Consider the following 27,630-nt stretch of genomic DNA (forward strand, 5'->3'; position numbering starts at 1 on the left):
ATTCCTAAAGGTGTTTGTGCGGGTGCAAGAACCTCGGGGCGAGCTTGTCACAGAAGGAGAAACAAAATGGTCTGTTTACCCTGCAGGCAGTTAAAACACATCCATGGAAAGCCAGACTCCCAGTCTTGTCTGGAGTTCCCACTTGAAAAATTCAGATATAAATTCCGTCCCAATATCATTCAGATGCTTGCTCTTTTTCATGGCATGCTATTTGTGGCTCAGATTAATTTACCAGCCTTTCCCACTCTTCTGCCAGCTTGGCACAGTGCCTCCATAAAACATAACCAACACTTTCCCCACCCCACCCCACCCCCCGCAATTCCTCAACACTGGTCAAAGAACGGCTGGCTGCCCTTTGATGCAGCCAGGGAGTCCCAAGCATGTACTGGTCTGTCTTCTGTCCTCTCTTGCCCCTCAGTCCATCTGAATGTATGCACTGGTCCGTCAGCATTTCACGTGGTGCCTTTAGTGCTAATCGTGCAAGCAGTCTCATCAGACAGCTTGGAAGGGAGGAGTATACGTGTGGGAAGCCTCCCCTGGGAACAGTGTTACAGCAGCTGGACTGGGCTCTGAATTTGCAGATACTAAACTTGATCCACATGCATTATTCGATATTCTGCTTTCCTGAAAAGGTCACCAATACTTGTCAGCCTTTTTTTTTTTTTTTTTTAATCTAGGCTGATGCTTATTCCAAGTATTAAATCCCTATGACCTTGCCGTTTCCTGAAAGCCTTCAAGCTCACGTATGTACGCTTGTTTTCCTGCTTGTTCTCCCCCTCCTCTTTCTCGCACACACACACAGACACACACAAACACAGACAATGGCATTTTGGTTTGAAAGCCCCATTTTACTCGTCACAAAGACCTCCGTTTTGCTCTTGTTTCAGTCTGCATGCTCGCCCTGTTGCCTTGCCTGCGCCCACCTTACTGAGGGTCATGATATTTTGTGGCTTGTTGTTAATCTCTTTGCAGTTTTCTTTTTGTTGGTTTGTTTTTCAGCATTTCAGACCTGCCTTCTCCTTTTGCATGACCTCTTGTGCGTTCTCATCAGTTAATGTTTAAATAACAGAATTTTTTTAGAATAATGAAAGAGAAAAGAAAAGAAGAAACCACAGTCTATTCTGTTCTCACACCTGGTCACGGACTGGACCTCGACCCAGAAGTCAGACAGGAACTGCAACCATCCTGTTCCCATGTGGTTTTATTTGAAGCAGAAGTAGCATGATAAGTGATGCTGCCCTTCTATCATGTCATGCAGTGGAGAGAGAGCTAGAGTATCTCCAAATATATGATCTGGACCTTAACTGCCTAAGAACGGGTCAGTTGCTTTCTAAACTTCCTGCTACTTTCCCCTGAATCTGTACCACTGCTAGGATTTTACAGTCATCTTGTACAGGTTTGAGCCCCGTAAGAGTCAGTTGAAGTTTAGTTTGCAAACCTGTGTGTTTTGCTGCCAGCTGTGCTTTGTGCAGGCTCAGCATATAGAAATGTGTGCAAGTCATGTACTCTCCATCCTGGGGATTGCCTAGGCCTTGCCCGCTCGGGATGGAGTAACTTTTGAGTTGGGTTACATGTTGTGCTCATCACTGTCCCTTTCTCTCCACTCAAGATACCAACTTTTGTTTTCAACAGCACAAAGTCCCTCAGTCCTACAGGTAGTACTGTAGCTGTTGTATTATGGTACTTAGTAACTGCATGCATCAACCAGCAAAAGATTTATGTTTTTTTAGTCAAATTCAAGTGGCTCAGGAGCCTGCATTGAGAAGCAGGCAATACCAACGCTGAGGCTGTTGAGCTGCAGTATTAGCGGTGCCAGAAGGGTCATAATGGATTAAATTACCATCCTTCTCATTGCTGCTGCTGTGGTCACTTAACTGTTTAGGTCCACGAGCCTCCAATAGCAGAATGTGATCCACACGGTTATCACCTGTGGCTTTGTACAAAGATTTGTACAAAGGCTTTGTTGCATCCATCTGTCAGGGGATCTAAATGGTTAAGCAGTTAACAGGTGTGCAAAAATATCTTTAAATATTTTTAGCTGCAGTATTTTTATTCTTCTGTCCAATGCACTGTTGGATCAGCAGCTAGAAGAATTCATTTTCACCTGTTATGCCATCTATGTACAAATTAGATAAAAGTTTTGCTTTTATATATTTACTGTAGGTGGACAGTATATTATTGTCAGCCTCTGTGGAACATTTGGACAACGGCAATGTCTGTGTTGCTAAATAGTGCTTTAGAAGGAGCATTAGCTTTAGTTGACTGATTTCTTCAAAAGTTTTATTAAAAGGCCATGTATGGAGATTTTATAAACTTGGCAACTAGTTCCTGAAAGCCCAGATCTTAAAACTTACTGCAAGAAAAAAAACAGCAACAGTCATGTATTGTAGCATACATGTGTTTATTCCGCTACCTTTATTCAGGGTAACAAACGAGTAATTTTTGTAGAATTTACCTTTTGCAAAATCTGAAGGTCTAAATGTGTGACTGGTTTATAAAAACTCTGCTTGAATTTACTAATCTTGCCCAGAAGCATGGACTGTGCATCCTACAAAATCTCATTATCCCCAGCAAAAGTCTCTAATGCCCTTTCTTAACAATGTAAATAGAGAAGAAACGTATTTACTGATACTCAAAGTTGTGTTTAATGCTGAATATTTTTCAGAATTTCATTTAGTTTGATGCATACTGTTCTTTTGTTTTTCTGCCTGAAGTGTCAAAAGACCTAAAAGAAGCCAAATTCTATTTTAACATGATGATGTTGAGCACTTTTTTATTTGTATATGTGTGTGTATGTGTGTTTGAGCACTGATCTCTAGATTTTGGTGGCATCTCAGTGTTGTGATTTCATTGCCAATGTAAAAGGTTCTGGTGTTGCCCATTCATTTCTGGAGACAGAATTCAACCAAATAAAGTGCTTCCATTTGAAAGCAAATAGTGACCTTGTAACAATGAAAGGAAAGTCATCCATGTATTTAAATAAACATTTAATTCCAGAAATACAGTTTCACTGGACCATTTTGATCATCCAGAGAAGGCAAAAAATGGTTTTGTCACTTCTCTTGCCAAATAAAAAAGGCAATGCCTCTTCGCTGGGGCTTCTCTGACTTGAGGTTTTGTAGCCATTGCTCTCTAGTGAGCTTTCTGCCTTCCCACAGACATTTCCAGTTCAGACTGTGCCTGTCCCAGCCCAATATAAATTGTATAGGCTTGAAACTGCCCTAAGCTGCTCATACTGCTCATAGTTCTCCTTGACTTTGGGTTCCAGCTGTGAAATTTACAACAAATAAGCAGAAACAGCCTGTTCCAGTGTGGTGCTTGTGCCTAACCGCCATGTTCAGAAGAATGATGGTACATTCTTACTCATGGTACTTGGTTGGTTGTTTTCTTTTTTATTTCATACTGGAGTTTCCAGTTATTTTGAGTATTAATTTGGCTCTGTCTGTACCTTTCGAGTGACTGTCCCACATAGCTAGTTCCCATCAGGTCACTTTGAGACACTATTTTAACGAAGTTTTATCTTTCCAGCTGGCACTGAACAGAGAATGAAGTGGTGGGGGTTTGGTGGTGGGGTTGAGGTTTTTTGTTGGTTGTTTTTTTAATTTGGTCATTTGAGGAGAAAGAAAAACACAGTTCTGGTTGAGTGGTTGGCGTACGTGGGAATGACAGGCAGTTCTTGCTTTTTCCCTGCTTCTGTAAGCCATGAGAGCTGCAAACTTGGGGCAAACATTTCATCTAAGAGAGTTGTACTATGCAATGCCCATAGTGAACACTTTGGTTTAACTGGAAGTCTTGACAGGTATTTTTGATACTGATTATTTATATATTATAACTAAACCTGTTGCAAACCTGGCAAATACTGCAGCTGTGCAGGCATGCATGAACATGCAGATGTATGAAATACAGTAATGTTTCCCTTCACCAAATAATCTGAAAACCAGATGCATTCCTTTAAGTCTGGATGAGGATATTTACAGTTCCGTTTCAATACGCAGGGTTGGCAAACAGTCTCCAGCTGAGACAAAACCCCTGCTAGCTCCTGGACAGCTTCTCCCTCTCCTGTTAGTCCAGTTCACTGAAAACAGGCTCACCTAACAGCTATGAGGATTTGCAGTTGTACAGCTCAGCAGGCGACACCTGGCTGATAATTTACTTTATGTAGATTTATAGAGATTTTTTTTTTCCTACCGTCACTATTATTAATTTTTTTAACAGAATTTCAGTTGTTCTTTGCCAGCGCTAATTAACATCCCTGTCAATTCAGGGCAGATCAGTACCGTTTATGAAACAGCCCGCTCCTCTTTGCGTTTTCAGGAAATAATGAATAGGACAGGCTGTCCATCTGGCTCTAACTGATTTATCTTACACAGTGTTAGCTTTGCTAACTTTAAATAGAAACAGCACAATCAAATGAGTGATTGAAGGCTGGAACCTGAAGCCAAGCTGAGCAGTAACTGGGAAGAAAATAAAATGAGCTTTACATGTGCCAGCTGTGTCACTGAACATGTCGCAGCGTGCAGGATGCTGTGTGCTTTGGCCCTTCAGGAGGGTGGAGATACACCCCAGCAGCAGCGGGCTGCAGAGCAAGGCTGGGGGCGGGGGGGGTGTGTGCTGCGTGGGCCTGGCACCACCGGAGGAAGAGTGAATTCCCCTTTCCGTGAGCTGAGACGTGACACGTGCATCATAAGGTGAGAGCGTGGGGCAGAGCGCTTTGCATCCCAAGTGATCTGTGAGGCCATAGTCTGGGAACGAGTGGAGTCTGCAGAAGAGGAACAGCACGTGTAAACAACTCCCCAGTACTCCTGGAAGACTGGGGCAAGGGAGCAGATACTCTGAATACTGAGGTTAGCTCCATCCATCCAATGCATGAACAGTTCTTTCATCTCCCTTTTCTGCAGTCAGCAAGGGACCTGATAAAATAAGGGGAAAATGAAGTGATTTGCAAAAAGAACCGATAAGGGTTCAGCCGTGAAACGTACCTTACATCGGCACTGGGTCCCAAAGCTGTCTGAGACGTGCCCAGGAATACCGTAGCTGCCTGCACCAGTCGAGAGAAAAGCAAGGCTGCGGTCAGGTTTCAAATGAAATACAGATGCAGAACTAAGCTTTGAGTGTTTTAATGGACAGAGGGTGACAAAAAGTACAATTATGGTTTGACCAGAGCAGCACTAGCACTGTTTGTCTGGACACAGAGTAACGTCCTCCCTGGAGGAGGGCATTTGTTAATGTCTCCTGGAACATTTCAAGCTGTTCTGCGGTTGCTGAGGTGATGGGGTTGGTTTGCAAGATGCAAGTTTTTACGCTTGATTTCAAGTCGCTAAAGAATGAGCGGCATGGTCTTACTAAGCCAGCTCGAGCTCTAATTTCTTCAGGCATCAGCTAATGCGGTGTCATTCGCCACTCCGGCAGAGAACCCTTCTCACCCTCCAGCCCCTCAGCCTCAGGCAGCACCTGCATCACCTGCCTGGGTTAGCAACCCTAATCCAGGCAGCAGGACAGGGTAAGAGGTTGGTGAGAGCACAGCCCTTCCTGCAGCCTCAGCAGCGAGGCTGCTCTCGCGTGTTCCCAAGGCAGCGGATTGTACCAGTACAGACATCGCAGCCACGCAACAGACTGACAGAAAACTTCTAGAAAGCTAGAACAGTTCAGTGAAACTTCGGCTACTTCCCATGGAAGTTACTTTCATAGCTGTGACAGTCATGAACAACACATGCTTCTGGGCAATGCAGGCTTTGAGACAAACTGCTGAAACTGGGTAAATGAAACCTGAAGCAGAAGTCTTTGTAGGCAGAGGCTGAGAGGAGCAGGCACCTTCCTCTGAACAAGCGGAGTAAGATTGACCGGAGCTCACTGCTGCTCAGAAGGACCTGCTCTGCAAGGCCTCCTCGCAGCAGGAAGTTTGGATTTTCTCATTTTTAAACTTTTCTTCATAGCAGAAGCTCCCAGGAAGCTGTCAGACCCTCTCACCAGGCAAGGCAGGCAGCAGTTGAATGCAACATGTTGAATGCACATTTATTTATTGTAACACATTTTCAGCACAAAGTATAACACTTAAGCACAGGAGTGTTAGTTACTATAGTCTGTACAGCATCTTCTCTGGCACAGACAACACAGACATGCAGGCTCTGCAGCAGATTCAAAGGCAGCTGCAGTGGCTAACAAATACAGCTTAGAACAATGAAGAATTCCAACAGTGTCTCATTCTCTGACCTCCCCCTGGGCCTGGCTGGGTATACACAAGCTTCCAATAAACAGGACAGTAAAATTAACATGCTGAACGCTTTTAAAGAAGAAGTTGCTGTTTCCAGCAGCCATTTGGTCTAAAAAAAATATCTGAAGGCCATTTGTCTTTTCAAAGAATTCTCCTTAACACCCTTTCCTGCTTTCTGTCTCTTGAGTCAAAGCACCACCCTTCCCTCCTGCCTCCCCCGCTTTCTTCTTCTACGAGGAGCTCAGGAGATCCCATCCCCATGCAGAGTCTGGTACCACGCAGGCCAGGCTGTGGGGTACGTGTGCGCTGTGGAATCGTTCAGGTTTCAGTACCAGGAACACACCCTTTGGTTCCTCAGTCCATGAGAGGCCCACCTCTGCCTTGCACTGCTTCCATTAAACTGCACTCAAATGCTTGCAAAGATTTAACTATTGCCTTTCTGGCTTATGAGATTAACAAAGAACTTTTTTAAGAGCCCTGCTGAGAAAAGTAGAGTTTAGCCTTTTTTTTCTTCATTCCTCTCTCTGCTGCCTGCGAGCAGATGCTCCTTGGCCATGTTAGTGGCAGTAGGATGGGGAGCAAGTTCTTTCTGTTCATTAAATGAGCCACTGTATACACAAACTACATCTGTGTTGAGAAGCTGGAATGACCTCAGCACACAGGTGGGCGCTTGGCTGCAGAAAGCAGCTGATTCCTACAAAGCTGCTTCAACAGCCTGGGACCTGCTCAGCCAGGCCCCTCCCCAGCACTGAATTACCACCCTGTCCGAGGGTGACCCATCCGAATGGGCTCTGTGTGAACAAAGGGGCTCTTCTGCATCCTTTGTGCCCCCTCCACATCTCATGGCAGATGCGGAGCCACACCTGGGCTCACAGCAGGGCCAGTCTGAGAAAGGGGTTACGAACCAGCAGCCCTAAATTCCACATGAGAGCTGTCCTGTGTCCTGCTCCAAGGAAGCCTGCTCTAACAGCTCTTGAGTTTAAGCTGCTCATGTGGCACCCCTGTTTGCTGAACACCTGGAAGGCTCCATCCCATAGCTACAAAGCTGCAGGGAGCTTTAGCAGAAAGGGTACAGCGGGAAGCCACAGGGAGAGAGGACTCATCTTCCAGCTTTGTTCTCTGAAAATGTGCTGAACACATGAAATCAGGTACAAAGAGAAAAAAAAATCTGCGGGACCATAAAGGTGTGGCTTTAGTGGCTAGGGGAGAAAGAAACAGCCTCTTTCAAAACTTCTTAGTTGATTGCAACGGAATTTGCAAGAACTGGATAAAGAGCAAAACCAGGAAGTTGTGACAGCTGTGCACCACCAACACAAAACTACCAGGAGACCTTGTGGCTTTAGTCAGCCTCAAATAACAGGTTTCTCTAGTTGCAACACTGCCAGCTGGAAACATAAATAATGTTTCATTATCTTTATACATTTGAGTTGAAAGAAAAATACCAAAAGCAAAACCTGCAAAGGAGCAGAGACTCAGTTCGCTGAGGGCAAGCTGGGAGCGCTGGCTTCTTGTAAGCAAACAAAAAGGGGAAAGGGCTTAGGTCAAAACATACCTTGGCAAAGTCTGGCTGCAGTGCCAGAGAGGAATTACAGAGAAGCTGCTTTTCTCCCAGTCTTGCCCAGCACCACCCCTATATTCAAAGCCACATGAAAGGACGGCAGAGGAAAACTGCCTGCCCCAGAAGTGGTGGTGCGAGCTGCACACACCTTCGAGTACCGGACAGCGGAAGAGATTGGACTCCTCAGGGTTCCCCAGCCTTCCATCCCCACACAGGTGCATCTGTGCCATACCTTTGCTGCCCCATCGCACACAGATCACACAGCCCGTGTTTCTGCTTCAATCTTCTGCTCCCCATGTAGATTTTCCAGGTCTTGGACCTGGGCCACATTCTGTCTGATAGCAATCTCTGGGCCCCCTCCATACAGTGTGCTTAAATAAATCCACGTCTCCTCGGAAATCTGCCCGTAGTCTGCACCTGAAAGGGGAAACAGCAGCCATCAGGCATGCAGCCAGTCTGCCCCTGGTGCAGCTGCTGGAGGGAAAGGTTGGTGCACCACAACACAAGGATGTCCTCTCCCACCACTGCTGCCTGCACAGGCCCACCCCCAAGAAAAGTTAGGCACACGTGGTCCCCCCGCAGCCCCCACCAGCCCTCTGCAGTGCCACCGCTGCTGGAAGCCACCAAGGCCCCACAGCAGCATAGCTCAGCACTGCGGGGTCCTGCTGCAGCCACTTCTTCCTTTCCCCAAGAGGAACCGAGTGGCAACAGCCCATGATGCCAGGACCTGCCTGACCCCTCTCGTACACAGCCGTGAATGAGCGCCGAGAGCCCAGGACCTACAGCCACGCACCCAGACACCCCACCCCAGGAAGCTGGGGTTGAGCTGCCTGGGAGAGACTGAAACCCCTCTCCAAGCTGTCCTAGAGGGGACACCTTAAGGGGGTCAAAGCACAAAGCAGAGAAAAGCAGAGAATGTTGCCATAGTTTAGAGAAAAACCAAAAAGCGTTGCTCTGAGAGGTAACCAAGATGCAAATACTATCTTAGGTGCTTGGCAGGACAGCCCAGCAAGGACGGCACAAGCAAGGTTATTTCACAAGCTGGACCACAGCAGATGTTCAGTAAAGACCAAGTCAAGAGCAACACAAGATCGAAGCCACAGTGCAAAGGTGGGGGGAAGGGGAAGGGTGGAAGGGGCCTGCGGCACAGCAACAGCAGGAGATGGAGACTGCAGGCTCCACCGTCACAAGTTGTGTCAGCAAGCTGGTCATGCAGGAGCTGCCAATGAAGAGCAGAGATGCTCACTCAGGGCAGTCAGCACTGGGTTGTGCAGAGAACTGTCATCTTGCTGGGTCATGGTTGTGCAACTCCGTCCTGCTCTGTGACTGCTTCACTACGGACAGCTAGACCCAGCGACACATGTCCCTTCGCCTTTCAGGAACACGGCGAGACGGCAGCACAAGCCTTACCCTGCTTAACTTGCACGTGGCCACCTGCTTTCGTGAGTGCAATCTTGCTGTTGTCAATTGGCCCGGGAGGCTCTGTAAGAGAACAAACATGTCAAAAGCCATTCTGCTTTCCATGCTGCCACCAGATTCAGCTTATTTCCTGAGCTAGTTCTCTTGTTATTTCTGCTCTGGTCTTGGGGAGCTGCAGACAGGCTGAGCAGCCGGTGTCTGAACTCCATCAGCTTCAAGCCACGGCAGCCAGGTGCAGCGCAGTGCTCGCTGAGGACCAAGCAAATACTTTTTGCCTTTCTACCACTCACCCCGGACAGACTCCAGAGGTCTCTGGCTTCTTACCATTATCCTTCCCCTTGACAAAGGCTTCCCACTCACGGAACCACTGCATGCTGATACAGTAGATGACGCTTGGAGACTCCTCTGCCTGGAAAGCCTTGTTCAGCTGGGATAGCAGAGGAGAACAGAGACATGCAGGAAGGATTTAGTCACTCCAGAGATCTGGGGGAGCTTCCATTAACTGTAAGACAGCCTTGCCATTCTTGAGAAGAACCCCATCTAACTCCACCTTCCACACCTGTTCCTGCTCACTATAGCAGGCAAGAGACTAGGATGGTTTAAAATTTGTGTCTGCGTGCAGCCGTGCACAGAATTACTGCGTTGCGGCTGCCCCTCCCCACGCTGTGAGCCCTGGGGAACCCCGAGGTCAATCTCCTTGCCATGCTGTAGATAATGTTCTGGAAAACAAGGGCAGGAGTCCTCCACTAACTGTCTGTGACAGGTCTCCATTTCCCACCTCTATCCTTTGCCACTGCTTCCAGATGCTTCCCATACAAACCTTGATGAAGGTGTCGATTTCAATTCTCCTGCGTTTGGCAAGTGCCTCAATCTCCACTTGGCAAATGGAGCACACATACAGATGGTTCACAGCGGGGCCGCCCCCAAACCTGCGCACAGGACAAGAGGGAGGGGAATGGAGAACTGCAGGAGAATGGAAATGCCTCCCAGCCCTGCATCCTACAGAGATGGATTTTTATACTTCTCAAGACACTGGAAAAGGAGGTGTGTCTGCAGCTGCATGGGGAGTACTGCCTTTACTCAGCACAGCGAGGGTCACTGTATCATTCTGGGACAATGCATCAAGATAGCTTGTTCTGGTTTAGATCAGGAGGCTCTATCAAATACCAGTCTTTGCCAGGCCACACCAAGTACTGCATGCCTTTAAGGTACATGGCCCTGGGAAGGCATCACGTCTTGGTCACTGCCCAAGGTGTGAAATAAAAACCAAAACACATTGTGAGAAAGAATGAAATGGCCATATTCACCTGTTGTAGAGATATTCCCACACGTTTTGAGGCAGAATCACAACCAGGTCATCAATGTAGTGGTACTTATTAGGAGGGATCCCTGTGGAGGAAACACAAGAGGAAGAGTTAACCAGGGAACTCACTGCTGGGTAAAGATGCAAATACAAAAAGGCAGATCTTCCTTGCTGAAAACTCTGATTCCAGAATCTGCTTCCTTTGCTAATTGAAAACAGACAAGATTTCATTAATTGTGGAGGTTTCTCAATTCATGGCCTCAATTTCTAATCAAGTGCTTCATTTCCAGGTGGAGACTTATAAACATGAGGGCTGCCCAGCACAACAGATGAAGAAGAACAACAGTAAAACATGGTATCGGGTCTCTTCAGTAGCGCATGCTCCGTTCTCCAATGAAACACTGAATGCCAGCCTTGCTGACAGGGTAACACAGCTAAATGCTGCCTTATCTGCTCTCTACAGGTTTGTTTTTAAAAACAAATGGACAACTGAAAACCATTGTTTCCCAGCACTACACATCCCTTCAGGCCTCTGAAGCCAAAGAAATGAATCCTACTGCAGCATACACTGTATCAGGATGGGAGCTGGAGGTTTTTTCCTGCATTTGTTAATGCACCAAGAAGCATAAAGGTGCAGCTAAAAGCTGCTATTCCCAGGCCCAGCAGCACTGCCTTACCTCCGTGAGAGCACAGAAAGGTGTGATTGGTGATGGGACCAGGCTCAGCAAAGGTGTTGAATTTATTGAGCCACTCTCGAGAGATGTAGAACTGCAGTAAACTGTGCTCCTTCATGCTGGCAAGAGATACAACTTTCTGACGCTCTCGCACAGCTTCCTCACTGCTTTTCCTGAAGTGGGGAAATGGAAAAATGAAGCAGTTCCTGAAGACTTAAGTTTGTGAAATGCATTTCTAGGTATTCCGAAACCAGCGAGGGACTACTGCATGCAGGGGGCACAGCTCACCTGTAGAACAAGACATAGGCTTCTGCATTCTGTACCACAGTCTCATGGACTTCAGTGACATACTGGTCATCAAACTCATACCACTGGCCATTGATCACATTCTGGCAGTAGGCTATGTAATGCCCACCTGTAACGGAGAAAACACAGCACTGCTTGGATTCAGGGTGCAGAGAGAATTCAGGCCTGGAACAATGTCAGCAGCACAATGAGGATTCGCTTCTGGCAGAGAACAGAGAGCAAAAGAAGAGAAGAAGAAAAAAAGGCATAATTCCAGCTCAGACAAGCTTTGCAGGAGCAATGGAGCCTTGCACCATCACCCTGATTTGCCTTCCTCAGAAAGACCTCTCAGTGAAAGTGAACGTGGGGAAAGGCTTTGAGCCAACCCAGTGGTGACGCTGAAACACCTGCAGGGCATCTGTCACAAGCTGCTAGGTTCACTTTTCAAAGGGAAGAGGCCGAACAAGCCTGGGAGTGGAGAGGGCAGGCCTTACACTGTACTTCATCCCAGAAGAGGTGCTGGCTAGTCCTTCTGCTCTGCCTAGACTCATCTCGTTCCTGTTCACCTCTGCCCATACTCACAGGAGGAGGACTTACTGCCTGCTGTGCCGTGGTGACAGATGACTGACAGGAGATCATAGGTCGTGATCTGGGAGACACACTCCTTGGCTAGGAAAGGTTGCAGGTCCAGCCCTTCCAAGGGGAAGGAAACATGACTGTTGATCTTGAAGGAATACATCACCTCATGCCGGAACCGTTTCAAGTGGATGCAAAGAATCTAAAAGACCCAAGGACAGAGAACACCAAAGTACAGTTTTGCCATGGGTCTTCTGATAAAACAGCACATCTCTGTGCATCTCATCTTTGCAAAAGCTCTTCACCTGTTAAGTCATGAATCCTGCTGGCTCATCAGCTTAGAATGGGGAAGTCTCTTCTGGTCTAGATACAGGACTTTGCCACCAAAACAAACTGCTACTTCTGTTCTACCTCTAGCCTCCTTACCTCCTCAGCGGCTGCTAAAAGAAAACTAGAAAACAAGGAGCTTTTACTCACCTCTGGCAGCCGGAGGACTTTGCAGTACTTTACTCCATTCCGCAGTCTGAGGGAGGAAAAGACACTAGCTGTGAGAAACCTCTAAAGCAAAGGGATGCCAAAAGGCAAGGCTGGGTCTTGTTAGCTTTGAAATGCAAGACAAATCCTGAATTCTAGCAACAACAAATTCAGGCTCTTTGCAGTATCCTTCCCAAATGAGGCATGGCCTGAGCGGTTTGTCACGCCTCTTCTTTCTAACACAACAGCTCCATAACTGCCAAGCCACATCCTTGCTCATATCCTTCTTTTCTTTTCCCCCCAAAGACAGCACTTTTCCAATCTGCAGTCAGCGACCTCTCAAGACCAGGACTCTAGTATAAGACAAGGCAGATTTTATATGCCACTCAGCAGAAGAAATGTCCAGGCAGAGGGCATAGCAAAATGTCTGACAGCAGTACAGAGAAATAAAGTGCCAGACACACAACATGATACAGATAATGCAAACTTACTTTTTACACCGTTCACAACTGTACATGTTGTCCCCTGTAGACAAAGAGAAGAAAGCCATTATGCAGATTCTCAGAGCACACAACGCTGATACGTCTACATTTCCATCCAGTGCAGACAAACCAAGTTAAGCAACCTCTTGGGGAAGCCAGGGTGAGATCAAAACAAGCACTTCTCTCAATAAGTGTAGGCAAGAAAAGAATGCAGTCAGCTATCAGGAAAGAATGCAATTGCCCACCAGCACAAATGAATACAACCAATTGTTTGAAAGCAAAGAAACTAAGGTGGGTAAGGAGCTACAGCACTCACAACTAACCACAGCTATGTCTGCTCCTTGCTGAGGACACTCTCACCCAGATTTCCCACCCTGAGCAGGTGGAAAAACTCACTTCTGCTCAAAGAAGCTGAACTGCCCACCTTTGGTACTGCCAGTCTCTAAATGAAATATTAAGGCAGGATTTCCAGGAGATTTAATCGACCTCCAAAATGCACATGGAATACTCCTCCACGCGGTTTTCCTTGGTTTGTGCTGTCAGACCCCACTGAAGAAAACTCACCCTTCAACTCATCTGCTGCAAAAAAGGCAGCAAGGCAATCCTCCAGCGTCACAACAGGACCCCAAAACCAGCTAGGGATACAGGACACCACAAATCTGCAGAAGAGAGGGGATTAAATGCAAGAGTTACACATAAAATAGCTGGATGCTTTGGTGTACAAAATTCCAAACAGATGATGGGCTTCCTTCTAGCTGTAGGTCCTAAGCTCATCACACATCCCAGAGGAGCAGGGAAAGCACGATTTCTCTCAGCTGATGTTCCTACTGTGATTGCTCAAGCTGGAAATGATTTGGAAAACTACACCAGGAAATAATTTGCTCTGGAGGGCAAGACTGAGCTAAAGGCAGAAGTGAGGAATATCAGCTGCCCAAGAGATCTCAAGGTATGTGATAAAATTAGAGGAACCAGTAGCAACTGGTTTAGATGAAAAGGCTCAAAAGACCTGTGAGGTACCACATACTGTCCTCCAAAGAATGGTTACAATTGACATTCTGCTGTAAATATCACTGGTTAGGGAGAGATGCCTTCCAGCACTGCTGGGCAAACCCCAGAAAAAAAGAGGTTCTGCAGAGGGAACACACCTCCGGATATACTCCATGATGAAAGCAATCCAGCTTTGTGAGGCATAGCTGTCCCCACATGCCCCTGTCTTAGCTGGCACATTTTGGTAGATGGCAGAGTGCAGCTTGGCCAAGTCCTCCTTCCCTGGGATTGGGAGTGACAGGTCCTGGAATGTCTCCACTGTCGTAGAAACCTGGAAATATCCAAGAGAAGAGGTCTGGGTTTCCTGTGTGTGTAATGGATCTAGGACATGACGTTCATCACCTTTTATCACTGCCTGGATTTTGTGTAGGATAGAAACCCGAGTTGGCAGTAAGGCAACTCACACTGGCTAATTATTCTTCACTGCTGTTAGCAGGATGACTTTTGTAATGTTTTTCATAGCACTGGAATCAGTTCTCTAATGTGAATGTGATATTGCTAGGCCAACTTAGTAAACATTGGTAAGCAAACAGACCCCTACAGAGAAATACAACTTTTTGGCATGGCAGGTTTCTCACAGCTCCCCCACCACCAACCTCTCATCATTTTAGCAGGCCCACTGCATCCTACAGTGTTTGGAAACAGAAGCACCATTTCCTAAGAAGAGACCTATAACATCTAGAAGACTGTACTCTTTGACTGACAGCCACCAGGAGACTCACTCTGTCACACGTGAGACACTGCACCAGGCTGAGAATGGAGCCATCAAAGATGTCAGAAATCACACTGCGATAACGAAGTTCTTTCTTCTTTTTCCCAGAAGCCTGCATCTGAGCTGGAAGACAGACAAAGAAGTTCCATTGTGTAGCAATTCCTTCCCAGTCTCCTGTCTCAGTAGAGTCACGCAGCCACATAAGAACACAGGACAAGTGCTGTCCTGCATGTTCAGACACCACTTGCATGCCAGTGAGACAGTGGAGCCTGCTGTAAACACTTCATGTGGTACAGAGAAGGGGGAGGTAGCCAAATGAACCAATGCAAACATGCCAGCTCTCAGCAGACAGAAATTGTCTTACTGGAAATCCTGTTTCCATTCTCTTACTACATGTTTAGAAGTCTGGCTCTGCCACAGAGAGTCCCTGCTTTTCTCAAGTCTTGCGACATTTTGCTCTAAGCTTTACACTTTACTTCCTCTTCTCCCTCACCTGCCTGTGTACTTTGTCCTTTTTTTTTCCCCTCTGACATCTGCCATGTGTTCCCCAGGTGTCTTGCACTGGAGAGGACACTCCACAGCAGGGACTGGCCAAACACAAAGTTTTGTTTAATAACAAACCCTCTTCCCCATGCACACGTGCATGAAGACAGAGTGCTTTTTATCCAGCCAGAACATCTGTGGTTGTGCTGACCTCAGCCAAGGGGCTGGGACACAGCTGAAGAAAGAATGACATTATTGAACAGCAGTGGTATAAGCACATGCCACTGTGCTTGCAGACTATGCAGTGCTGAGGGATTTCAATCCGCAGTTTGCTCAGGATGAAGAGGCCAGTTTGCTAACAAGAGAAGCCAGGCTCCACTTTGAAGCCTAACAATACTCCCAGCACTGGACTGGTATCTGCAGCCTAAGTTCTATTACCGTGAGCCTAAGATGTCCAAGAGGACAGCAAACTCTCTCTCAGTAACATCATCTTACGGTTCTTTGGCCCACACGCTATGAAATTCAAGTCTGGCAGACAAATGTTTACACATACCCACACTCCCCTAAAGGGACGAAGCTTGTGCCTGGGACTTCATAGCCATTTTATTAATAACAAACACAGCATGCAGATGCAGACATGGAAATCATTTCAGACTCCAATATAAGAGCATACTAGAACATCTGTTGTGCCCAGAACTTGACTTTACCTGCATGTTTCATGTAGTCTTTGCCTAGTACTAGTCTGGAAAGCACTGATGTCCAGGGGCATCAGCAATTACAACTGTTAATCAAGAATCATGATGGATTCCTTCTCTCTTCTGCAAATGAACCTCCTCCTCTACATGCTCCGACCCTCTGCCTCCCAGCACACACACTCTTGCTCTACCTTTCTTGAGTATGTAGGAAGGTCCAAGCCTGGCAGGACTGGAGCGAGGAGGACTGCTAGAGAGCTTGGAGTGCATTTCATGATGGACTGGACTGCAGGGGTGTGAGGAGCAGCGCACAAAGGCATCGTTGTCAGGTTCTGTTTGGGAGAATGGGGAGGGAGAAGAGCACTGGTGAAAACCTCGGTTGTAAAAGGTGACCCTAGTACAGTCAGCGACAGCCTGGCTCTGCGTTCCAGCACAGAATCTTTCCTGATACACACAGTTCAGTGTCTATTAACTGTCCTGCTTGCACAAGTTGGCAGACCCAGCTCCCTCAGTGCACGGGTAAGAGTGCATAGAGAGCTACACTGAACAGCTAATAATTACATATTTAAAAAAAAAATGCCATTTTTTCCCACTTATGACTAACTAGGATTTATAGCTTGCTCCTGTATCCCTACTCCACATAAACAGCATTGCTGTCTTCAGTACCAGTTGGCAGAGTAAGATTCTTCTCTAAAGAATTGCTGAAAGGTTGGATATGTTCAGTCTGAGGTGACTCCACACCTACATCTTAACTGCTGCTCTTTTATTTCCCTAAGACAGAGAAATGCACAAACTGTGCCTCTCCCTTTTCCCTCTGCAAAGCCCACAGTCCGACATGAACAAATACCCTCTTCCACACCTTTTCCACAGATAACATCTCCCCAGGCCAGCCTATCAGCTAAAGCAATGTACACATACAAAACCTTTTTTCGAAATTAGGAAAAGGCATAAATACAGTGTTTGCAGGTTTGGCAGAGGCAGCTATCACTGTCTTCAGGACATAGTCTTTACTCAGCTCCATAGCACTTTAGCCTGGCTAAGCACCTCTCTGGCTCACATATTACATTTTCTTACAGAAGCAACTGTGCACAAAGGCAGAACTGCTGCCAGGGACACTAAGGAAAAACTTGGATGCAAAATTTCTTGAAACCCATAGAAGGAACAGTGACATTATGTATTGTTTGCCACTGCACTACAGCACTGTCCCTGTGTAGACTAACATCTTCTCACAAATAACATGACTGGAAGAGGTGTATACCTGGTGTCCTGCATGGGCTGGCAGGACGAGGAGCTGACAGCACCTCAGGTGAGGCTCTACCATCAACTGGCATCATAGTAGTATCAACATCTGCATCCTCATCCACCTGCTCTGAGTTGCTGCGTCGATGGCCACAGGAGAACTTTCTGTCCTTCATCCTCTCTTTCTCAGAGATGCCTCTCCCTGCTTCATCCTGGATCAACAGCTCCGTCTCTGCAAAGGAGCTGCTGCCCATGCCTCCTGTGGTCCGACTTTGACCATCTCCTTCACCCCTGTCGCTGCCTGAGTCACAGGAGAGGAACTCATCCTCCGAAGGACTTCGGTCACCCTCTCGCTTTTCGTCGTGGTCACTGGTATCCAAATCCTTTGCCTCTGCCACAACTGGTTCCTTCAGTTCTTCATGAAGCTGATCCATCAGGCATCGCAAGAACTCCTGAGTGTCCTGAAAACCAGGAGTAACTCCATGTTAGCATCCATCCAGAAACGGGGCAAATGAGAAGGGGAAAAGAGGAGAAGGCTCCATTCATGCCTCTTTCAATGCTGCCCACAAAGGTTAGCCACCTCTGCAACACAAGGAGGCCCTGCTAAAGCAGAGAAGGTACCGTGGCCATGTACCAAAAAGCTGTCTGCTACATACATGTTTTTAACTTCTAAATGATAAAAAGCTCAATTTGTATCTGAATATCTTCAGCTGAAAGACACCGAAAAGCCACAGAGCAGCCATAGCATGCAAACTTTATCAGGGGTTTACCACTGATAAGAGGCAAGAGAGACGAGAAACCTAATGAAGACAGCAGGCTGTAGAGAATACTCTTACCCACAAAACAGATTTCATGAACACCGACTTCTGCTCATGGCAATCCCTCTCTTAGAAAGGGCATAGTAAAATATCTAATAAATAGGGAATGGAACCAGAAACCAAAGACAGTCTAGGTGCAAGTTCCTACATTCATAATACATGGTAAAAAAAGCTGAAGCATCGGCTTCAAAGGACCAGCTGGAAAGCAACTTGGTATTTTGACAACTTCAGAAAGTTAATTATGACACTTCTCTTATTTTATAGAACTTTGGCTTTTAGCCTGCCCTGCCTTCCTTTCAACTTTATCTCTTTACAGCTGAGAGTTTTCCAATCCAATGTACTTCACATCAAAGATAAAACATAGGAGTTCTTGCATTAATCATTATTTTTATTCTCTGTTTTGATTTCCTGTCAGTATCACAGTTTAGATGTACGGTCACTTCCCTTGCAAATTTTCTAATCATAGTTTGATGTTTACGTTTTATTCTAAAGAATAAACACAAGATATACACTGACAAAAACTTTAAAGAAAAAAAAAGGATACTATCTTTAAATAAGATTTAATTTGCTGTAATTCCCCAGAAAAAGAATATGGAACATTCATATCTAACTTTTTAGTTCAGATTTATCCAGGTTTCTCAGCTCTGATGTGAATAAATAATACCCGACTCTCATGTAGCACATTATCAATAGATCTCAAAGCCCTTTATAAAGGAGGTGACCATCATAATTTCAGAGGTGAGAAAGCTGACACAGGAAAATCCACTGATCTGGTACCAGCAAGGCAGAGACAGAGCCTGGAAGAGAGCCCAGGTTTCTTAAAACCCACCCAAGTGCTCGATCAGATCATTAACCCTGACACAAAACGGGTATGACCCCTGAGCTCAAGCTCTTCCTCCTGAACACAAGCACCACCACTGCAGGAAGAAGAATCCCACCATCTCTGGAATAATGGCATGGTTTTGTTGAGGCCCCACCTGCTGTGCATAGCCTCGGAACATGGGGTTGACGAGTTTAATGCCATGGGATAGACTGCTCGGAACAACATAACTCGGGCTGTTTAGATATGGGAAAAAAAAAAAAAAAAAGAAAAAGAAGTTAGTTTGCTTATCAGGCCTGGAGCCAGTTTGTCTAATAAGCCATAGAACAGGGTGTGGTAATTAAAGAGGCAAAATATAATTATGCACCTGCAAAGCCTGGGCATATATTTCTCTATTAGCTAGATTTTAAGAGACAGAAAACACCTCGCAGTCATTTCAGTCTATCCTTCCAGGGACACCCTTGCCTAAAGCACATTTAACTTAAAGCTGTGTCCACACTTCAAATTGTCTCAAGTGATTCCTTCCAGAGCAGGGTTCTGCAATTAGTAACTTGACTTGACTTTGCAGCACCATGTCTGTCTCAAAATCTGTGTGGGCTGAGCCAGTAAATGAGGTAAACCAAAAGCAATATTAAAATGACATTATACTACTTCAAGGTCTACAGCCTTCTCTTCCAGAAAGACACAGTTCACATTTGCTCTGTATCTTACTTATCCTTGTTACCAACCAACACAAAATGAACAAGCAATACCATTTAAATTCCTAGTTTGATTTTTTTCAGTTGACTGCACAGAGCAGACATCTTCAGATTTTAAGAGAACTGGATTATTTTACACTATCCTTTGGACTGGTCTAGAATTTGAACCAATAGCAAGTATTTCCCAAAACGTCACCTGCACTCTCCATTCTCTTTGGTACAACTCTCTGTATTGCTTTTTCCACCCAAATCCTCAACCCTGCTGACCAGCAGTGCAACTACAAGCTGGTCAGTCCATGCAAGATACTCAGAAATGGCCAAGAACATTCCCTTACTCCATCATTTTTTCTTCATTGCCAACAGGAAGTTATATTAAAAAAAAAAAAATCTTCCTTTTTGAAGATATAACATTAAGTACGTATTCTTTTCACTGACATCAATATGCCAATTTTATCGTGAGTAGCAGGACATTGGGTCTCCTAGGTATGAAGGAATCCTCGCATACCCATCTATGCAGGGTTCGAACCAACTCCTTTAGACAATGCAATTATCCCTGAAGATCAAATTTCCTCTTTGCTGATGCCAGACTTCAAAACTAACATAACTGTGAAACCTGTCCATATTAGATTAGGGAGTGATTACTCACCGCTTCTTATGCCAAACCTCAGACACCAACTTCTGGTAACTTTTGCACAGTGCTGGTTTCTTATCTGTACGGACCAGTCCACCACATTCCAGAAAAAACTGTGTGAGAGGTGGGCTACAAGAAAAAAAAGGAAGAATTCAGCGTACAGAAATTTCTCCTCTGCTTCTATGTAAGGGTTTATCAAAACTTAAAAGCATGCCTTTTCAAAACCATGCTTAAGATACTGTTTTTAAATCGAGAGAAGTGATTCCAGATACAGACTTGTCTCTTAACTTGAAACAAATGAAAAAAGCTGATCTGAATCTGTTCCCAGTACAGAGAAGAGATCCTGGAATTAGTTCTCAACAGGATGGCTAGAGGGTATTTTAGGATATGGGTTGTTAGAATGATATCACTAGGGGGAATAAAGAGCTGTGACATGGCTTCCCATGCGATGAATTACATTTCTGTCACAACAGAAATGATGGAGTTATACTTCAAGCACTCATCTAAACATGAGTCTTGTAAGTAGTCGCTCAAGTTTCCTGCTGTAAACCTTCTGTTGTCCAAAACAAATACTTAATTTTTTCTGCATCTAGTCTGGCTGATTTCTCTTTGCAAGACTCATGAAGGTCTCAGATCAGAGGTGCCACTTCTGGTATTTAGTGAAGTCTAGTAAAGGCTCTACTGAAAGGCCCTAATGCCTACCAGTTAGAGAGAGCCTGAAGTGCTGCGTTCATGTAGCAGGAGTTCCCAAGATTTTTCATTCCAGTAAGGCCTAAAGCACAAACAAGAGAGGCATGAAACACTTTCCAGATGTGCTGCTTTCTGCATTCCTCCCCATTCCCCAAAGGAGAGGGGATTCAGCCCTTTCCAGGCAGTCTGCACACTCTGCTTGTAGGAACCTCTCAGTGCAAGTCCTACAGATTGCAGTTACCCTCACAGCCCTTTCATCAACTCAATGCAGAGTTACCTCTTGGTTTCAAATCGTCATCCTCTGATTCAGATTCACCTTCATCAGCCACTGCAATTGGAACAGCTTTCAGAGGGTGAGCAGGCAATGGTGAATCCTAAAGATGGAGAAATAAGCATCAGTGAGAGGCCGGCTTTGAAAGATGAGTTATGACAGAGACTGTCCTACACATAAATCAAGCCAGCCTTGAAAAAAAGCACTCTGGAGAGAAAAGAACCAGTTGCAGTGTCTACCATTCTCACTAATGCAAGGAGGGATTGGAAATAGTACCATTACTGCTTCCAGTACACATGATAAGAGAAGCATCAGGAATATGCAACAGTGTCACAAGTACATGTGTTTCTGGTCTGACAGCTAAAACTTCCACAGGCCGGGCACTGAAGTGAAGATGTGACAGCTGTTGTGATTCATCCCAGAAACAGATGCCCCATGGAAGAGGCTAGGAAAAGTTAAAAATAAAGTCAGAATGGATATTCAAGTCATCTGGAAGCCTGCTTGGTGGGAGACCCTTAAGGCAAGGCTTTGGGTCCCCTGGCTACAGGTAGCCACTTTCAGTGAAAAGAGCTCTTCTCGCAACAAAAGCCTGGACAATAGCGGAAACTGCTTTGCTAATTTTGCAACAGGCAAACAAAACCCCTGCCAAGCATTCAGCCCTTGCCACACTGTGACACAGACCCACCAGTTCAGTGAACTTTACTGGTGGTGACTGCGTGTGCGCTGCCAGCCGCTGGTCCAAGAACACCTCCTTTTCACAAGCGTAACACCAGATGCGGAAAGTGGTCAGATTCACCGTCAGGTTGTGCTTTTTGGCCTGAAAAATTAAAAGGTGAAATAATGAATCTCCCTTGACAGCTGGCTCAAGTTGAAGCACTGGCCTACCAGAACAGGGTAGAGGAGGGTTAGGTAATGGGAAAAAATCCAGTTCACTCTCTCTTAAGATGGGCAACAGAGAAAAGCTCACCTGTGCATGGAGTGTGCTGTGGTCAGCAAAGGACTCCCCACAACCAACATAAGGACAACCAATCTAGTGAGAGACAAGAGCAAAAAAGTACAATGGGCACATCAAATTAGACCCCTCACAAAACAGTCTGCAACTCCAGTCCCATCAGCAGCTGCAACTTCAGAATTGATCTTGCCAGTTTTCTAACCAGCTTTTTATTCAGGGCCTGGAATAAGGCAGAAAATTGGAATTGCTCAATTTAGGAAAGAAAACCTGGAGCCAGGTTTACATCCACGTAAAGGCTCCATACCAAGGCAACTGCTCCAACAGGCTGCTCATCTGAGCGGTCTCAAAACATCTGAGCACCAGTGTAAAAATCAACTGCCCCCACCCACCTGCACGCCCTTGTCACTCCTTTCCACCTTGCTGCCCTAAGCGATGTCGTTGAAGGTCTCACACTTGCAGCCTCCCTTTGCAGTTACCAGCAGAGGCAGGATCCAGCCAACAATCAATGCTGGGCATGTTATTCATGTCCTAATAGGACTACCAGGGTAATCACCTCTGAGGAGTGAACTCTTACATGCTGGCATACCCTAACAGTGTTAGCCTTTGATCTTAGTCTTCTCCTTGGAATCCATCAAAAAATGGTGGATAGTTCTACTGTGAAGCCCTCTTTGGCCACCCAGTTGTGGGGTTTTTATCCTTCAGTATAAATGATATTAAAGAGAAGTCCCACCATACATGCACACAAATAGCAAGCCATTTTTACCTGAAGACAAGCCCAGAGATTTGGTCCCACAGCTCCACATGACTGGCAAGTTCCCTGTATATTCATGATAAAAGAAGGTTTGTTTGCTTGTTTGGTTTTTAAGTAACCCAGTCCTTCAAGAGTGGGAAACCTCTACAAGACAGGCCTCGCCCACCTGCAGCTCACAGTATTTCATTTTTTAATACCACGCTTCCAATTAAATAGACGCTTTGAGGCATTCTAGCTAAGTGACACATTTCAGCAGGGTAAAATGACAGTGAGAAACAGATCAGATGGGGATGATAAAGGCTTAAGTTACGGGACATGTGCAGGGTCCATCAGCACTGGAAAAAGAGTTTCTGCCTCTCCTCTATGGAGACAGGCAGCATTTTCTTCAAAAAGCAAACATGCACAATAGCTAAAAGGGAAAGGACTGATAACCAGAACACCCCGTACCTTGGATTTGAGCAGCAGATCGTCCCTGGTCACCTCTCCTATGGAATCCAGGTGAGGACAGATGTCTCTTGTATCCCCCATTTTCACCAATGCTCACCTGCAGGTGGGTGTTCTCCTAGGACAAGTAAGGATAGTTCCTTTCAGCTACATGTCAGATTTGCTCTCACAGATCATAAGAAAATAAATTAGCATGTTTTGTACATTAAAGATTATGGTGTTTATCTTTAAAGTTCAGAGATCAAAACAAATCCGAATCTGGAGCCAATCAGGTTAACTAGCCCAGTTCTGACCCGTTGCTGAGCAGCTGCATTGTGGTATTGTAAGGGAGCAAGGCAATGGCAAAGAGAAGGAAACACATGAATGAAGCTAATAATCTGTGCAATGAGGAATGTGCGTTCAGAAATGCAGGGAGGTGCTCAGTACGCAGGCAGAGCTTCAGCAGAACAGCTGCCGACTTGGTTCCATGTACGGGGATGGATTTGCTGCCGCCCCAAAATGAAAACCGCAGTACAGTGACCTGCCGACCAGCCTCTTCTTAAGCTCCCAGACTGCCTGGATCACATAGCATCTCTGAACGACAAGAGTCCTACAGCAACAAACACAAACCCTCACTAATTCATACATGCTTTACATACATAGCTTAATGGCCTTGTATACCGTGAATACTCCATGAACCTGACTAGATAAGCTATGTTCTCCCCCCTAAAAACCAGGTGTTCTCTGCTAGTTCAGCAGGTAGGGTGAGAAAACAAATGTGCCAATCTGAACTGACTTCCTCTTGCCAACCACAAACACACAGCATGAGAAGATACAAATCTAATTACCTTGTCTGCATCAAACTTGGATTAAAAGTGAAAGGGCACTGCAGCCTAAGACACAAGTATTCAGCCTATGGTGTCTGGGGCTTCATGCTACCCATACCATGCTGATCTGAATCTAACATTTAGTTATTATGCCAATTTATCAAACACTAATAATCCCATTACTGTTGTAAACAACGCTGGGCAAGAGGGAGACAGACTTAAATGATCGGTATCACAGATAGCCAGTCTTCAGTCTCTGAAGAATTTACCATTTGACAGATGGATTTTTACCAATACGATCCACATAACTCTCAAAGACTGTACAAAACATACCAACACACTCTTCCGCCCATCTTGTACATCCAAGCACTGCAAGTATAGAGAGTTTCATAGCTGCATGCTTATGGGCACAACAAACACTTTCATGGTGGTCTACGGGTACTTAAAAGACTTTAAACATGTCTTGGTAATGTGCAGCTATAAAAAAAACAAATTAAAAGTTTGTAGTTTTTAAGCATAGTTTAAATAACCTCACTCCTGGCTGTTAGGAAAAAGCAAGCAATTCTAGTAACACAGACCAGGATCTAAAATATTACAACTGGCTGGAAATGAGGCAGATGTGAAAAGTCCACATCATTACAAAAAAGACCTGGAAAAACCTGATGAACTTGATGTTAGCAACTCCAGCAGCGTGGCTGCTACTCTCGGTTGTTTTCACATTTTGAGGACATTTGAAGGAATCCCCCGTGTTATCTGGTCTGAATTACAGACAGTGGACTGGAAGGAAGGAGGGGGGAGGGATATAAACAAAAAAGCTATCAGCAACACTATCTTGGGAGCTGAAAAGCTTGCCTAGCACCTTGCATTGGCACAAGACAAACCTCAAGGATCACTTTATAACAATGTTTTTCCAGCACTCTTTGGAACTGAATAAACTGAACTGGAGGAGCAAAGCAAAACTGGAGAGGGAATAAATCATCTTTGCATGCCAGAAAACACAACAGTGGTTGTAACCAGGATCTCAGTAACACATGAAGAGATGCTTAACGAACAACTGAGCAACTTCATGCAGCCTCACAGCAAAGCAAAAGAGTATCAGGTAACATATGCTGATTTACAAGACAAGCGACAGGAGCACAGTATCTTTGACTAACACATAAAACTGGGACACTTTCAGGCTCTCGGTCCCTTTATCAAAACCAACCCTTTTTCCCAAATGCATCAGCTGCTGCAATTTAAAGAAAAAAGCATCACTGCCACATTCGCTATTTCACCTTCCTTGATTTCTCATTCCTTTCCTAGAAAACCTAGGAACAAAATACTGTTTTAAAATTAACTCCAGACCATAATCTTCACCAGCTTAAGCTAACTGGGAATTGGTTTTGGGGCACACTACGTTAAGTACAGTCTTGTGGATGTGGATGGTTTTAGTGCATCCTGTGAGACCACCCCTCTACTCCAAGCTAAAACCAGGCCTTTAAATGGTCCGGCACCGGGATGCTGATCATCCCACCTGAGGTTTCCTTTTGTGAACAAAACAGGGAAATTCTCATCTTCGACTCTCAGCCCTGACTGAACACATCTGAAAAGGTTTGATTTTTAATTGTTCAGAAAGAAGCATTCAATCCCTACCGTCCCATGACTCTGCCCTAAGAGCTTCAGCTGGCACACGCATCTCTCCAATGCCGCTCAGGAAACTAGAAACTTCATAATAAGCACTGTCAGAAAGCTTAACGGTGCTTGTCAAAATACACTGTGTATGACGGGAAGTTACCTTAAAACAAGTTCTTCAGCCTGTCTCTCTCAAGCAGCACTGTGGAAGAACAGTACATGAACACGTCAGAACAATTCCACGGTAACTGCAATCCACTTTCAGTTGCTTAAATTGCTGACAAACCCAGTGTCTCTGCTTTCTACGTATTTCTTGGGGGGGAGGGGTGGTGGTGGTGGTGGTGTGTTTTCTGCTTAGAACAACCGCGTGCTTCTGTACCAAAGCTAGAGACAACAATGAAGAATTTTGGGTCTATGCAGACTGAGTCTGCAGAGTAATCCTGACCAAATAATTCTTACCACCATTCATCTGCAAAACAGCTACCGAGTCTACTTGCTCATCTTGCATAATCTACCAAGATAAAGGAGTATCTGCAGTTTGTGGCATTTTATACTTGAGATACTGAAGAAATAAATATTTACCGAACTGCCCTACTGTACAAGGAGGAACCAGAAAGCAGGTGCTTCTGACTCTTAGCTGAACGTCTCTGCACTGCATCACATATTGGAAAGCCAGGCGTTTTATGTAGAACAGGCAAAGGAGACCAGGTTTTAACACAGATTTATTATTAGAGGTCACAACATGACGGCACACCTAGGGATTTAGCTTTTAAGAAAAAAACACCTTCGGGTAATGTCCCCCGTCGCCCTGCTATGTCGCTCCTCAAGTGCGGCAGACCCCCCCAAAATACAAGTCCTCTCCTAACAGACGCTACGGCTGTTAAGCAGGAGTGAAGATGAACGTAAATACGCCTGCACGCCGCCGGATTGGGGCGGAACGAGTCACCGGCACAGCTGCCCCGCGGGGTCCCACTCCGAGGGTCGCGGGGGCCGCCGTCATCCCGGGGAAGGCACCGGGCCCCGGGGGCCGCCCCGCTGCCCGGGCACCGCGGGGCCTCGGAGGGCCGGGCCGGAGCCACCCCCGGCCGCTGCTGCTGCATCATCCCCGGCCCGCCCGCTCGCTCGCCCCGCAACACCGCGGCCGCGGCGGAGCGGCCGCGAAGGGCCCCGACCCGCGGCCCACACGCCACCCCCCGCCCGCGGCCCTCTCTCACCTGCGGGATACTCGGGGCGCCGCCGCCGCCCCCGCCCCGCCGCAGGGCTGCGCCTCAGGCCGCGCCGCCGGGTAGGCCGCGCCCTGCGGCCCGGCACGGGGTAAGAGCCGCGACGCCCCGAGCGGTGCGGGAGGCGGCGGCGGAGCTGTGGGCGCCGCGCAGGCCGTGGGCGGGGCGGGCCGGGCCGTGGGCGGGGCGGGAGGCGCGGGCGCTGCCCCTACGGGCCCCGGGGGCGCGTTCCCGGGCGCTCCCCACGTAGAGGGCCCGCCCGGATCCCGCGTTCGCCCAGGGCCGGGAGCTCAGCCCCCGGCCGCGGCTTTTGGCGGGGCATCTGCTGCAGCAGGTGCTGCTGGAGGGGCAACCCCGGCTCCCCTCAGTGCGGCCTCATGGCGGGGACACGGCGCCTCGTGCTCCGGCCGCTCGCGGGTTTGGCACCGGCCCGACGCGAAAGGCCACGTCCCGCTTGCGAGGACGGGCCTTAACACACGGGTGGGCGACAAGCGCTTCCGAAGGCACCCTGCCCCTTTGGCGTCCCGGCCGGTCACCCGCGCCCGGCCGAGGCGGCTCCGCCGGGACTGCGATAAACGACACGGCCCTCGTGACTCACACGGGATCCCATCGGGAAGGAGAACTCGTGGCCCGGGAGGGCACGGAGGGGTCTCGGCCCGAGCGGCAGCGGGAGGAGAGGTCGCCTGCCGGGGCCGGCGGGAGCGGGGCCGGTGGCTCCTGCCCGGCCGCGGTGCTGGCGCACAGGCGGCGCCGCCCGGCT

At 46.8% G+C, this 27,630-nt stretch overlaps 2 protein-coding genes across 7 annotated transcripts in view; one reads left to right on the forward strand and one right to left on the reverse strand.

The window, feature by feature from the left end:
* Nucleotides 1-3,000, forward strand: part of FNBP1 (formin binding protein 1) — a 110,378-nt gene extending 107,378 nt beyond the window's left edge. For both annotated transcript variants that reach the window (XM_040605442.1, XM_040605443.1), the window contains exon 18: nt 1-3,000. In XM_040605442.1, coding sequence (XP_040461376.1) covers nt 1-8 — 8 coding nt within the window. In that variant the 3' untranslated portion in view covers nt 9-3,000.
* On the reverse strand, nt 625-27,588 carry USP20 (ubiquitin specific peptidase 20). 5 transcript variants are annotated; one of them, XM_040605437.1, is made up of 26 exons: nt 26,862-26,995; nt 25,811-25,849; nt 23,234-23,348; nt 22,799-22,852; nt 22,051-22,113; nt 21,769-21,900; nt 21,090-21,186; nt 20,825-20,894; nt 20,138-20,251; nt 18,951-19,029; nt 17,175-17,616; nt 16,111-16,248; nt 14,752-14,864; nt 14,128-14,300; nt 13,547-13,641; nt 12,992-13,025; nt 12,504-12,549; nt 12,048-12,228; nt 11,454-11,580; nt 11,169-11,338; nt 10,496-10,577; nt 10,009-10,117; nt 9,513-9,615; nt 9,180-9,251; nt 8,002-8,186; nt 625-4,910 (listed from the first exon to the last, which is right to left on the reverse strand). In XM_040605437.1, the coding sequence occupies exons 3-25, from the start codon at nt 23,312-23,314 to the stop codon at nt 8,026-8,028; spliced, it is 2,736 nt and encodes a 911-aa protein (XP_040461371.1). In that variant the 5' UTR covers nt 23,315-23,348; nt 25,811-25,849; nt 26,862-26,995; the 3' UTR covers nt 625-4,910; nt 8,002-8,025. The 5 variants fall into 5 exon arrangements, with proteins under 5 accessions (XP_040461371.1, XP_040461367.1, XP_040461366.1 ...); XM_040605433.1 differs by lacking the exons at nt 625-4,910; nt 26,862-26,995 and adding an exon at nt 27,469-27,588 and having other exon boundaries at nt 5,102-8,186; XM_040605432.1 differs by lacking the exon at nt 625-4,910 and having other exon boundaries at nt 5,102-8,186.
* Between the last annotated feature and the right edge of the window lie 42 nt (nt 27,589-27,630).

This window comes from Falco naumanni, chromosome 9 (genome assembly GCF_017639655.2).
Source record: "Falco naumanni isolate bFalNau1 chromosome 9, bFalNau1.pat, whole genome shotgun sequence".
NCBI classification, from domain to species: Eukaryota; Metazoa; Chordata; class Aves; order Falconiformes; family Falconidae; genus Falco; species Falco naumanni.